Source organism: Haemaphysalis longicornis, unplaced genomic scaffold, assembly GCF_048455015.1.
Source record: "Haemaphysalis longicornis isolate Haplotype H1 unplaced genomic scaffold, Haemaphysalis longicornis Haplotype H1 scaffold_10, whole genome shotgun sequence".
In the NCBI taxonomy this organism is placed as follows: domain Eukaryota; kingdom Metazoa; phylum Arthropoda; class Arachnida; order Ixodida; family Ixodidae; genus Haemaphysalis; species Haemaphysalis longicornis.
The window spans coordinates 155,979,027-155,991,458 of record NW_027526204.1 but is presented as its reverse complement, the minus strand read 5'-3'; the positions used below and the strand labels follow the sequence as shown (position 1 = coordinate 155,991,458).

General features: G+C 50.1%; 1 protein-coding gene across 12 annotated transcripts in view; it reads left to right on the top strand.

The window, feature by feature from the left end:
- The first annotated feature begins 3,487 nt into the window (after positions 1–3,487).
- The window catches only part of LOC144159717 (SLIT-ROBO Rho GTPase-activating protein 1-like), a 104,720-nt gene continuing 95,775 nt past the window's right edge, over positions 3,488–12,432 (top strand). For 6 of the 12 annotated variants that reach the window (XM_077691415.1, XM_077691413.1, XM_077691417.1 and 3 more), the window contains exon 1: positions 3,912–4,285. In XM_077691415.1, the coding sequence (XP_077547541.1) occupies positions 4,216–4,285 (70 nt within the window). In that variant the 5' untranslated portion in view covers positions 3,912–4,215. Of the gene's footprint in view, positions 3,511–3,911; positions 4,286–9,369; positions 9,419–12,432 lie in introns of those variants that run through there. The other 6 variants (XM_077691409.1, XM_077691414.1, XM_077691406.1 and 3 more) reach the window with 3 other exon arrangements.

The window sequence follows — 12,432 nt, the reverse complement described above, 5'->3', positions numbered from 1 at the left end:
GGCCAGATTCTTATGTATTGTGAAGACCACTACAGCAAATTTGCCTGTTTAATAGAAGAATTAATGCATTCCCAATTGCTGAATTGTGGTCTGATAACGAATACCACACGTCACCATGTGTGCGGTTGCACACGTGGTAACGGGCAGCTGATAGGTGTGCCGTGAGTCATCCAGTTCAGCCAGGTAGCTGTAGGAATCATTAAACACATACAGTGCGTGTTGCATCGTAGCATCGGTTGTGACGGCCGACGGAAATGTCTCGGTGGAAGACCAGGCCTTGGTTTGCTCTGACCTGACAAGTGACCACACCGTGGAGGCTATCATAGAGAAAAGGGACGCCACAAATGATCAGGTGAGCAGTGAGGAATAGCTTGCAGAGGAGCTGAGTGTTATGACTACCGCGAAGCGGTAGCAGCGTTTGATGTGCTGCAGATATAGATCTCGTCACTCTCAGAACTCGCGCCGCAGATCACTGTGCACTTCAATAGCAGCAGGTCAGTGGTGGGTACGCATTCAGTGCATCTTACTACTGTGCACAAGAAAATTGCTGACTTTATTTCGCCTACTGCAGTTCAATTCTGACAATTATTTCTCTCAGTATGCTTATCTACTTTATTGGGTCACTGAAGTGCATGACGCATAAAATGAATAGACGTGTGTAACGAACAAGTATCGCGGTCCCACACGCTTTGTTATACGGGCATTTGACTGTAGTGCATATCGGCCAGGAGCTTGTTGGCTTGCTGTGCAGCAGCTGATCTGGATACCCAGCAGAGCGGAGATGCTAGATTTGAGCCCCAAAACTGGATTGCACCGAGTGCTCGCAGGACGTGAAGAGGGATGGCTATTGCCTTCTAAATCCAGCGTCTCCGCTCCGCTGGGTATCCAGATCAGCTGCTGCACAGCACAGTCAACAAGCTCCTGAGCGGCATGCACTCTCGGTCCCGCTGGGCAGAGAAATCGCATATTTGGCGAGATAGGAGAGGTTCACGTTTCACCCGCAAGACGCTGCAACTCATGTTAGATACGCACTATTACCGCCTATTTGATCTGTTTCTCCGCGTGCCGCAATGCGCACACAGATAACCATGATCGGTTTGTTCCCCTATAAATAATATTTCCTTCCAAAACAAACTGTGGTTAATCAGCTCCCGTGGTTGTTTCGCTTCACTTTGTCCCGTCTTAGCGCAGTTCAATCCGGGCAACGAACCAACTAGCCCAGCTACAAACACTCCTGCAGTACCTGAGACAAGCGGACACTTGTTTGTTCGCAACCGATGCTGAAGAATTTGCATTGCCACCAGCGTACGCGATATCGTGCGTGGCCTCTTGTAAGGCACATAGATGGAAGAGGGGCAGATATACGCATTAGCGATAAGTTCGAAAGCCACGGGTCCGAACTAGTAGGCGCGTCCTTTGTCTGAAAATTTTCGCGCTCAACTGTGGCGGATCTAAGGAGCATAGGACAAAAGAATGGGAAGTGTATATAATTTTACACATAGCACAAGGTCAAGCGGGTATCGCAGCAAAACAAGCGATTGAACAATAAACAGAACCACTTACCACTGTAGAAAGAACGTTGAACGATGCGGGAAACGTTACGCGGGTACGCGGCCATATCGCTCGCACATGGCTCGCACATCGGCTCGCACGAAAACAACGGTAGCCACACGACTACATCACAGAAAAGAAATAATTGTACAAAACATAGCAGGCGAACGTTCCTAAAATAAAGCCTCATTTAAAATATTTATGTCTGCAAATTTGTAAAACATTTTGATGCAAAAAAAAACAGCCGGATACGGATGTGACGCATGGGTGAAAATAACGCTTTTGGCCGAAAAGCGTTATATCCACCGGGTGGTAGCAGACACTTGCCTTAACTCTATGGCTAGTGTCAACGCGAACATGGCAGCGGCGCTTACGCTTCAATGGGAATGATGGGTAGTTTTGGAACCGGATTGCGTAGGATCGAAGCGGGCTTATGGCTGCGCAAATTGTGTTTTTTGACAAAAAAGCTCTTATTGCCCGGTTCTTCGTTTACAGATTACACGGCGAACAAAAAAGTTAATGACGAAAAACTGGTTTCGTACGAAATAAAACGGCGCGTTTAAATAAAAAGCAGACGCGAAGTCGAGAAGGTTTGTGGAGCAGGTTTGCCATTTTCTGCCAACTACAGCAGGACGCGGACTTCTTTAAAAACTACTTGTAAAAGTTTCGGCGCTGGTGGTCTGTAATAGTAAGGGAAGGTTTGTGCTCATAAGAAAAAAGAAACCGATTACCTTTGGAGAAGTTATTCTTGCGTGAATTAGTGACATCCTTCAAGCTGCGTTCCTATCAGCCGCCGGTGCTGCTGTTCTATGCCGTAGGAGCCGGCGTTCGCACGAAAGGTGTGGCTGTTCCAAGCGATTCGCAACCGTCGTCAGCTTTGACAATACATTGCTCTGCCGAATGAGCAGCGCCGCAACTCCTAATTAGCAGACAACTTCACCGCACAGAGCGCCGTCATTTGTGTTTTCATGCTCGCTGTGCGGCAATGCATTGATAACCCACCCAATTCGCAACTCTGGTTGTAAAACATTCCACTCAGGGCGGCATCAGTGCACGCGAGGCATGCAGTTCAAGGCGAAACGTATTTTTGATCACTCCTCCCAACACCCCGCCTAGGCAAATGCGTTCATGCAAATCCAAAACGAAAACAAAACTGCCTGCAATCCATAGTAAGTTCAACGAGCCATCAAGCGCCAATCCGAATCCACTACTACCCATCACGCCCATTGAGGCGTACGATCGCAGTGCCAGTTTTCCCTTGCAACGCACGTGGAGTAGGAAAACGCGGTGCCTCGATTCACGCGCGTCTTCGCCGTACGGCAGCAGCTCCATTCGATTCAGACGCGATTCCCTGCAACGCCTGCAACGTTGCACGGTGCGCTGCACCAAAGCGCTCGATTCGCCGCTGCAGGAATGGTTCCGTGCACCACGTCGCTCGATTGCTCATGGTGCAGCAGCGTTGCCGCCGCGGTGCAGAGAACCGCTGCACCTGCTACGGAGGAGGTGCAGCGATTCGTTGCCGTGAGCGTTGGGGCGTTGCGGGTTGGCGGGGGGCTACCGGCAGTTGCGGCGACCGCGTGAAAATGTCCGTCGAGCTCGAAGATACGCGGGACGAACTTAGCGTCGCCGCTGATGCGTACGACGCAACCCAGATGGCCGTAAACATCCAGTTGTAGAGGACGACAGGCGAGGATGATTAGCAGACGACTCCTGCACCTCGCTCGATTGTAAACACGTATAGGGGCGCTGCTGACGGTGCAGCCGTGATGCACGGCACCGCGGAACCACGCTGCTGCACTGCACCGGCACCACAGAACTTTCTCTGCAACGTTGCCGTGCACCCCTTCTGAATCGAGAGCAGTGGAGAGCAGTGGAACGCGGGAAATTTAAAATGATTTAAGCAAACCTTTGGTGTCTTTACCTTGGGAGGAGCGCGACGCAAGAGGAACAACATGAGAGGTGAGCGGTAAAGCGAAGGGAGGCATTTACTTGGCAAAATTCGATAAAGACTATCGTCTTTTGACGACATTTGCAACTAAAGGAGCAGATACGCGGCCAATTTTTTCCTCCATGATGCCGACCCAGAAGAGTCTGGCGCCGCCGGAAGTGACGTTTAGGGCTGCCCGAGAAAAACGAATGACCGGCTCTCGCCTCCGGCAGCCCGCGGGCAGCCAGAAGTGGAAAATCGAACAGGCCCTCTAACGAAGTCATAGAGTTTATTTCTCACTAGCTTACCTGTATGGTTAATACCTATCTATTAACGTTGGGTTAATACAACTGTGAGGGCAGATATTCCTCCATGCATGAAAGTAGCAAGAAGTGACGTATTCCAGAAAGATCACGTGGGAACGCCAGTAGATAAAACTTCCGGTAGCGTTGCTGCGAACAATGGCTGCCGCCTGTAAAGTTGACAGGCTCCGAGCGAGTGACGCCGTACTGCTTCCCGGTGCTCCCGCGGGAGCTTTTGTCAGCGAGCGGGGCCCAGCGTTGGAAGGCGACGGCCGCCGTTGAGCGGGACATGCGGTGCTCGCTAGTGTGCGTCGTGCCGCCCAGACAGTGCAGCAGCAGCGGCGAGCGTAGCTGAGGCTGGTGCCATTTCCTGCGACGGATGCCCGTTTCCTGGTGGCCGACACACCCGCGATCCTGACCCCCCCCACCCCTGTCATGACGGCCGACTACAAAAAGTCGGCCGGCAAGCGCGAGCTGCTCAGCCTCTTCGAGCAGCAGGTTAAAGGTGGGTGCGACGGAGGAAATGGGCTCCTGAGTCACGGCTCCCCCCCCCCCCGCCTCGTCGTCGCGCTATTTGTGGATGTGGACGCGGCCGATGGCACCGAGGGGATCTGCCGTTATTTCACCATGGGAGGGGTGCACATCCTGCGTCGCGGCTCATCCGCCGCGCCTGCTGCTGCAGCGCGAGTTACCCACGTAGGATTCCGAGCCAGCGTGCGTTATTTTTGCGAGTCAGTCACTGCTTTGTTGTAGAGTAATTCTTCTTACAACTTGCACAGCTCTAATTGCAGCTTTTTTTCAGGTTTCTCCTGCTTGGGTTATAAATTTATATGATGTTCTAATATAGAGAAAAGGGAAACAAACATCGCCGGAAGGGCAGCATGATTACTCTTTGATTTGGGCTTCTTTCGCGCGCCGCGTTTTTGAAAGATCGCGCAGACGCTTGTCATGTAGAATTCGCAAGACTCGCGGAATGATTCGTTAGCGGCTCGCCTATTTTTCGAGCTCCTCGAACTGAGATACTGCTTTGAATGGCTGGCCATCGCCCCCCACCGCACTTCAGCAGCTGAGACTCTACGTGGGCTGATTCCCAACGGCAGCCTTTCATTTCTGTTGGAATGAAACTGCAAGATGCACGCTGGCACAATCAACGTGGCTCAGTTTGAAGCCTTCCACAGTTTCCACTCTGTCTTCTGGCATTGCTTTCGCTGCTTTCAGAGTCTGCCTGTCGTGTTTTGTAGAATAGGCATACCGTGAAGCTTCGAGTTGCCACAACCATTAGTAGATAGCCCACCTTGAAATTTCGCGAGTACAGCTTCGAGATTTCTTCATTTTCGTGAGTGGGCATTTTACAGTCGTCGTAACATGCCCTGTGCTCACCTGTTCGAAAGGAAGGTCACGGGTGAAAATGAATTGAGGGTCATGTCCCCTTTGGTGGGTGCCTCGTTCCGTCTTGGCGGGCAGGCCTCTTGTGTGCGCAGTTCAATGGCCCTGTCCAAATGCGTAGTCCCGTGTCTCTATGGCCCTGGTAGTCCACCTCACTTTTCAGCATTACATTCCACCCCCTCCATAATCCCTAAGCGTTATTGCTGTCCTTTCTTTCCATGGGTCAACCGGGGGTACTCATTAGCTGCGTAGAGTCGTCGCCGCCGACAGCATGCACTGCTTGTGTGGTACCTTTCTGGCAGAGGTGGCCTACCAAGAAAAAGCACCCCAGCCTATAGGTTGTATTCACTGGCGTGCCGCGCATGCTGGCAACCATGTGTCATCTTAGCAACTGGGCGCGCAGCCACACCATCATGACGGCACGCGTATCAGGCTCTCCCACTCAGATCAGAATGATTTCCTTGTGGAGAAACGTGGGTTTATTCCTTTCACTCAAAGTGACGCACCACAAGTGTCCCTCTGCGCGGCGGAATGCGCCTTCAGGCCTCACGTGGTTCTACCGCGCATATCGATTACGGAGCCGGTGGGTATTGCGTAGCATTGTTTCACCACCGGTGCTCTCGGAAGGAATTCGCTTTGGTGGCCCATTGTCTGCACGGGCCGTAACCCTGCTGGTGTGGGCCAGCTCCCGCTCCCCAGTGCCTATCTGTTGGCCACACTTCATTCCAGCGAACTCCGGAGGGGTTGGAACCGCTGCGTACTTTGCTCCTCGTCACAGCAAGCTCGCTCGCCTCTACACTTCACCGTTCCTTTCGAGGCTTCTCGTCTCCCGGACGCAGCATGACGCCGGCCAGTGGTGTTCGAGGCTTGTTGTGTGCGACGAGATCAGCCAAAGTGGAACTACACTTTCCTGGCTTTGCTGATCTTTACTTTCCTCTATTGTATCCTAGCATCACTTCAAAAGGTTGCTGATATTATTCATATCTGTTGACACCGTGGCCGAGACAACAGATGTGAAGTGCTCGAGGACAAGTACCGTGCAACTTGATAACGTGAGTGCTATTAATTATAGAATCTGTTGACGCCAAAAATTGGTCTGAAGCGTGGCAGACGATGCATGCTTGTGTTTTTTTCTTCCGAGATGCAGCACAAAGTGCATGCACATGCACAATAGCGATGGACATGGCGGTTCTCAGTGTTGCCAAGCGAGGAAATCGCCCGCGAAATTTTTTGCGAATATCACCTATACCATCTTACACCTGATTTCCTTCTCGTGCTTTGGATTGGCACTAAATAAGGTTGCCACCTGCCCGGTTCTGGACCGGCCCGACCAGTTTTTTTTAGACAGAAGGCCGGTTGCCAGTCTGTACTTAAAACCAGCTAGCATTGGTTTTTTGGCCATCGTGCCACGGTCATTTATTTTTGGCGTTTTGTAAGCATCAATTTAGCTAGTAGGTGAATAAATATGTGTTGACAAGCTGTGCAAAGAGACACGAGCAGAGAAAATGTGCGGGTGAGCGCGATTCCCGAGATGGAGGATGACCAAAGGGAGGAGCACACAGAGAAATGCAGCCGGCAGGGTCAGCAAGAGTGGTTACTTTTCAGTGCAGCACACTCAGAGCAATAACCAAAATCTCAATCACTTTCAGTACAACCGTTATGTTGATTTCTCACTACGAAAATGTGACAACAAATGGCATTGCATGTCAAAAAAATATAGCGACTTTTTTTCAACACAGATTTAACCTTGAGTTGAATCGCCTGAGTACAGGTTTAAGCTTCCTACCATTGTTACCGGATTGTTGGGAGTATCTGGAGTCGTGCTGCAATTGTGTGGTGCATTATACAGATGGGCCAGTGAAATTTGAAACAGTGTTGTGTCTGAAAATTTTACGTCGTAAAGTTTTACGAATGTTTGTGCGTTACCTTTGTAAGGCTCTTCACAGAGCCTTACCTTGGCTGAATTGTTCAACTTGCAACTGCAACTTGCATCTGAATTGTTCAGGCCGCATCTTCTTTTAGAGGATTGAGGCTGTGTGGAAGACGAGCGTCGGGCAGGGAGGCCTTCTGGCTCCGAAACGGAAGACGATTCTTGACTTGAGGCGTTCAGTGGTGAGGTGAAATTGAATTCCACCATGAAGTTGGATTCCACCAAGTTTAAACTCGTGGTCTGGCAATGAAGAAAAAGTGTGCCACATACCTTTGTGTTGCACAATGGCCTGATGTCTGTTGGGAACTATCTGACAGAAAAAGGTGCTGTGGCTTTTTCACAGCCCCTGCCAACTGCCACATCTCAATTTCTGCACCATCGTTTTACTCTGCCTCCCCCGTTGAATGGCAGGGGTACTAGTTGTTATGATACCCAGGGGACTGATTACTGAGTTAAAGCGCACGAGAGCAAGCCAGTGTGCCACTGAGAAGAGCCTATTGGAAAGCCACAGTTGCTCAGCATGCGCCAGTTGCCAAACTCTGCTTCCAAGTCCAGTCCGAACTGGTCGGCCAGTGCTCATGACTGTGTTCATGAGTCCAGTGCTCATGACTGCAATGGGAATTGGGTCACGTGTGGAGTTTGGGAGCACTGCCATACCACGTGGAATGGGGTTTGTCGCAGGGTATAAGGGCAGGAGTTCCTCTGCAGTTGGCGGGACATGGTGGCTTTGGCTTTTGGAAGACTGGGATGTGATAGGCGGGAAAGCTCAGCACGTGCCAGTATATCTGTGCACTTTCACAGAGGCTCCGGTCCGTGTGTTGTCGCTTTGGGAAATAACCGGGAGTGCGAGCGTGTGCCACTTTACTTCCCTCGAGGGACACACGTGCGGGGGTGTCCAGAAGGCGTGGCAGCCTTTTTTCTTCCCAGAGCAGAGCCTGTACGTCCTGGGAGGGGATGCGGCTGGCTGGCACCTCCTCTGCTGTCTCGTCGCAGTGGTTACGCAGAGCTGTTACCGTCTCCTGTGCTGCTGACAGCCATGGCGGTGGGGAGGCGTCCATAATATCTGGACTGCGTAAATGCCTCGTAGCTGAGCACCTCCGATGACGCACTAGGCGTTCAGCCACCGCAGCCTACACGCCAGCTAGTTACGGGGCTCTGAATGGTACAACAGTTTGCCTTAAAGGGACCCTGCCACACTCGAGCTGTGCGAGTAAAACTGCGCGACATTGAGATTACACTGCCAGGAACACCTGAGCCAAATATTACACGTGTGCGTGGAGCAGTGGGCGCACAAATCGCCATGAAAGATGCGGAAAACCAACCACGCTGTCTTCAATTTTCCTTATTATGCACCCCTGGCATGGCTGAAATGACGTCATTGCGGCCATGGCTGTCCTATTGGCTGCAGCTGGTCAACTTCGCGGCTTATTTCTCGCATTTCCCGTGACGATCTACCGTTGTCAGCGCTGCGTACCAACCTCTTCTGTGCCTGAACCTGTACGCACAGGTGTGGCGTTTCGTTTTTGTTTTGAGTGCACACGAAGTTTGAGTGACGAATTCAATACTCCTCTTTCAACCAGACCACTCGACAACAAACGTTTACCGCTTCAAAAGCACCCTACCAGCCTGAGCGCTTGCTTTGCGAGCGAGCAGCCATGCTTGCTTTTTTGTGGCACCAGTCCGCTAATAGACCCCTCCACGTTGCGGGAAAAAGGAGAAAACTCCCCGGCCTGTGATATATCAAAGGCTGCTGAAGAGGACGCTTTGCGCCGCCCCCCTCTCCGGGAGAGGGTGCGCAGCTTTCGTTGCACTGTCCAACTTTCTAGGTGGCTTTGGCTGTCCGTGGTCAAGTTGAGAGGGAACAATTATGCGCGGTTTCTCATCGTGCGTATTTTCGGGGATAGTGAACTGATTTTCATAGTTCTTGCGGGAGGAGATTGCTGGCACAATAGACTTTACCCCAAAATACATTTCGAGTAGTCGGTGGTAAGTGCTGCAGGGTCTCTTTAAAGGCCAACCGCATTCAAAATTTCAACCTCTTGAAAACGTTATTTTCGTCTAGTCTGCCTCAAAAGAAATGTGTGTATTCGCAGCACAAACGACCATCAGAAGTGGGAGATTTAAAGCTGAAATTGATTGAGAGGAGCGCGGCCATCACGGCCAGGCTGCAGTGGCGCTCCAAACCTGTGCGCAACGCTTCTCCCTTGCCACAGCCCTGGGAGGCCGCAGTGTCCCTTCCGCCTCATGGCTGTTTGCTCGGTCCGCCGGAAAGCGCAGCGCCGCCTGCAATGGAGTTATTGCCACGGGGCTACGTCGTTCCAGGTGATGTGCTGGTTGCACTTTACGTTCAAAGTAAATTTGAGTGCAGTTGGCCTCAAAAGGGCCATGCGGACAAAATACAAGTTTGTTTTATTGGAAAGATTTCATGTTTTATAGTGCCTCCAGTGCTTGTCCGGCAGCAAATGGTGCCGTAGATACTGAGAAATTAATAAATTTAGGTTAAAATTTTGATTCTCCAGCCAAATCGTGGGTTTTTGTGACGTCTCCAATGAAGTAATGACGGTGCCTATTAAAACGAACTTCCACAGCGTCATTCGGCTTGGCAGCCTTGCTTGCCGTCAGTCCTCCCAGATGGCACTACCATACTCAGCCACAGACGGTTGACCCTCGTTGCTTTGTTTTTGACCGTATTTGCACCTGGCTTGATTTTGTTACGGTAGAAGGTAATCGCTTTGTGAAACATGGGGTATGCTCGACAAAAAGGGTCATGTAAGACGCGCCACCGCTTACGCAAATCAGCCAGTGTTGTGTAAGACATTTCCAAAGTGGCGGACTGCTGTGAAGTTAAAACAAGCATAGGCGCCCAGTACCAACAACAGTGCGCATCAGTTCTTCTATGTTTACGTGTATGTTAGCAACTTTCTTTGTTTACCGCACCGTTCTTACTGCTGTAAAGTGGATATGCATTTAATTTAGGCGCACATAGCTCGTTTGGCAAGCTTACAGGCCCTGCCTAAATTTTGCGTTTGCTTTTGCCAGCCTCAGCCAACCGCACAGCTGGGCACATATGACATCATTGGTTCTGTTGCGGGAAATGAGCTAGTGGGTCGCATGGCCATTCCCTTGTTTCCTCATATAACTTATTTGAGCGAAGTGTGCGTTAAAAGTGGTGTCGGTGTGATTCTAACGAGGCAACCTTTCGAACGAACCAAACTTGTGTTTTGTCTGCATGGCTCCTTTAAGGAAGGGCACCACATTGCTCTGGCGTAATGCGCTGTGCCCGCAAATGCTGGCGGAGGGACCTGTGGGCAGCCGGCAGAAGAGTCTTCGCTCTCTGGTTGGTCTGGTGTCTGAGTGTCCGAGTGGTGCTCGTGAGACGAACGAGTTAAGTTGAGTGCTAGCAGTAGCGACGGTTTTTTGGCGGCATCGGCAGTTCTTTGGTATGGTCATGGTTATCGCACAACGCGATGCACGCCTTTGTTGCATTGGGAATTGGTTGCCGGTCGACTGGCACCCGAGCCAAGCATCGTGCCTTTGCACCTGTGGTGCGTGCAGGACAACCAGGCGCTGTCTCAGAGGGCCGACAGCCTCGATTCGCTGAAGCGCAACTCAAGTTAGCACCTCTACGTCTCGCACCATACCTGGGTTGTCATTTAAGGGGGGACACTGCCCTTAGGCGAAGAGGTAGGCGAAGAGGTTTTAGAATTAAAAGAAATTTGACTAGCAGCATGTACACGTTGAATAGCTCCCGTGTACGAAATATTTTCGCAATACATGCAATAGAAGCGGCGAAATGCGCAAACAAAAGTGGCCCGATGCTCTGCCCCCATCTCTGCGCGCAATGCCGGAAGACCGAAGAGCGCAGGCGAAAACCGGCTGGAAAACGTCGTACCTGGACTTCCGGCCGGATCGGCCGCTCTGCCATGCTCTTTTCGCCGTGTTTCCTGTAGATGCTCGCCACAGGAAGAATGATACTTGTTATTGATAGCACTTATTTGTGCAGTTTTCGTGTTCAGAAAGTATGCACGAACGCTAAACGAGGAATACATTACCATGCCGTATTCCTAAGCAGGATAATACCACGCTGGGATGTTTTATAACATACGGAAGCGACATTTGAGGTGGCTGTGCTTGATGACAGAGAATGTACTACACTACGTTAGATAGTTTGTAAAATGCTCCAATGCGTTTTTCCTATTTTTTCTTTCTTTCTTTTCTTTTTTGATGCGACGGACATTAATGTTCACATTAGATGCTAGATTTAGGAAGGAAGGTGAATACTGCTGTACTTTGGCCCGGAATGTTCGGTTCCGTTCAAGAAACAAAGTCACATTTGTTCAGGAAATACCTGTTTCGTTAAACGCGTCAGTTTTCTTTCCCCATGGGCTTAGAACAGTGTTCAAAAACTCAATTTTTGGGGAAACTAAAACAAGGGGCCAATCCTTATATAAGTTCTCTCCCGGCTAATAGGTGAACAGGATTCCTACAAAGTAAAAGAACCAAGACCACCACATTACTTATTTTGCAAGTATATATGCCACGATAAGGTAATATTTGTCTGGAATGAAAAAACACCGCTCTGAACCACCACCGTAACATAATTTGTGTTGACTGCGGGGGCCTAATTCTTTGCCCAAGATTTCGTCTGCCTGCATATTATAACCTGACAAGCACTTGTTGCCGCTGGACCTCAACTGTGCTCCAGCGATAATCGTTTATATTTGTAACGATGAGACTAAAAAAAGTACCAGTGAAGAGTAAATATATGGCCTTTGTCCGACTAGCGCGGTAAATGCTTAAATCTAGAAATGCTGAAACCGGCCAATGATTCATTACCACAAACGTTTGGTGATTGTTACCTAGAGTAACGTAACTACAACGTAACTGCCTTGTCCGACTGGTCTGTTAATTATAACGAGGTGGCCGTAATATTGTAGCATAATGCGCAATGCAAACGCCAAAAAAAAGCCTTACTGGAGCAGATAATGCTGCAGAGGCACCAGTACGCTACAGTGTTTTCAGAATAAATGCAAGTCAAGCAGTAAGACGCCACTCATCGAAGTGCAGCTAGCGATCGCCCAAATGGCGCGTGCGTGGGTAAGGGGGGTGGGAATTCGGAAGCAGAGTCCGCTTGTTGGTTTATGCGTGTACCGGCAACATATGTCTCGCATATATGTTCACAGCGCATGAACACTATTTTTTCGCGCAGTGCATGTACATGCTTTTCCCTGGTAGATTGTTTATAAAACGCCGCTTAATCTTGGGCTTAAAAGGTTTCGTATATAGTAACAAACAGTTCAGCCAGTACCTAATATTAACATAAGGAATAGAAAACC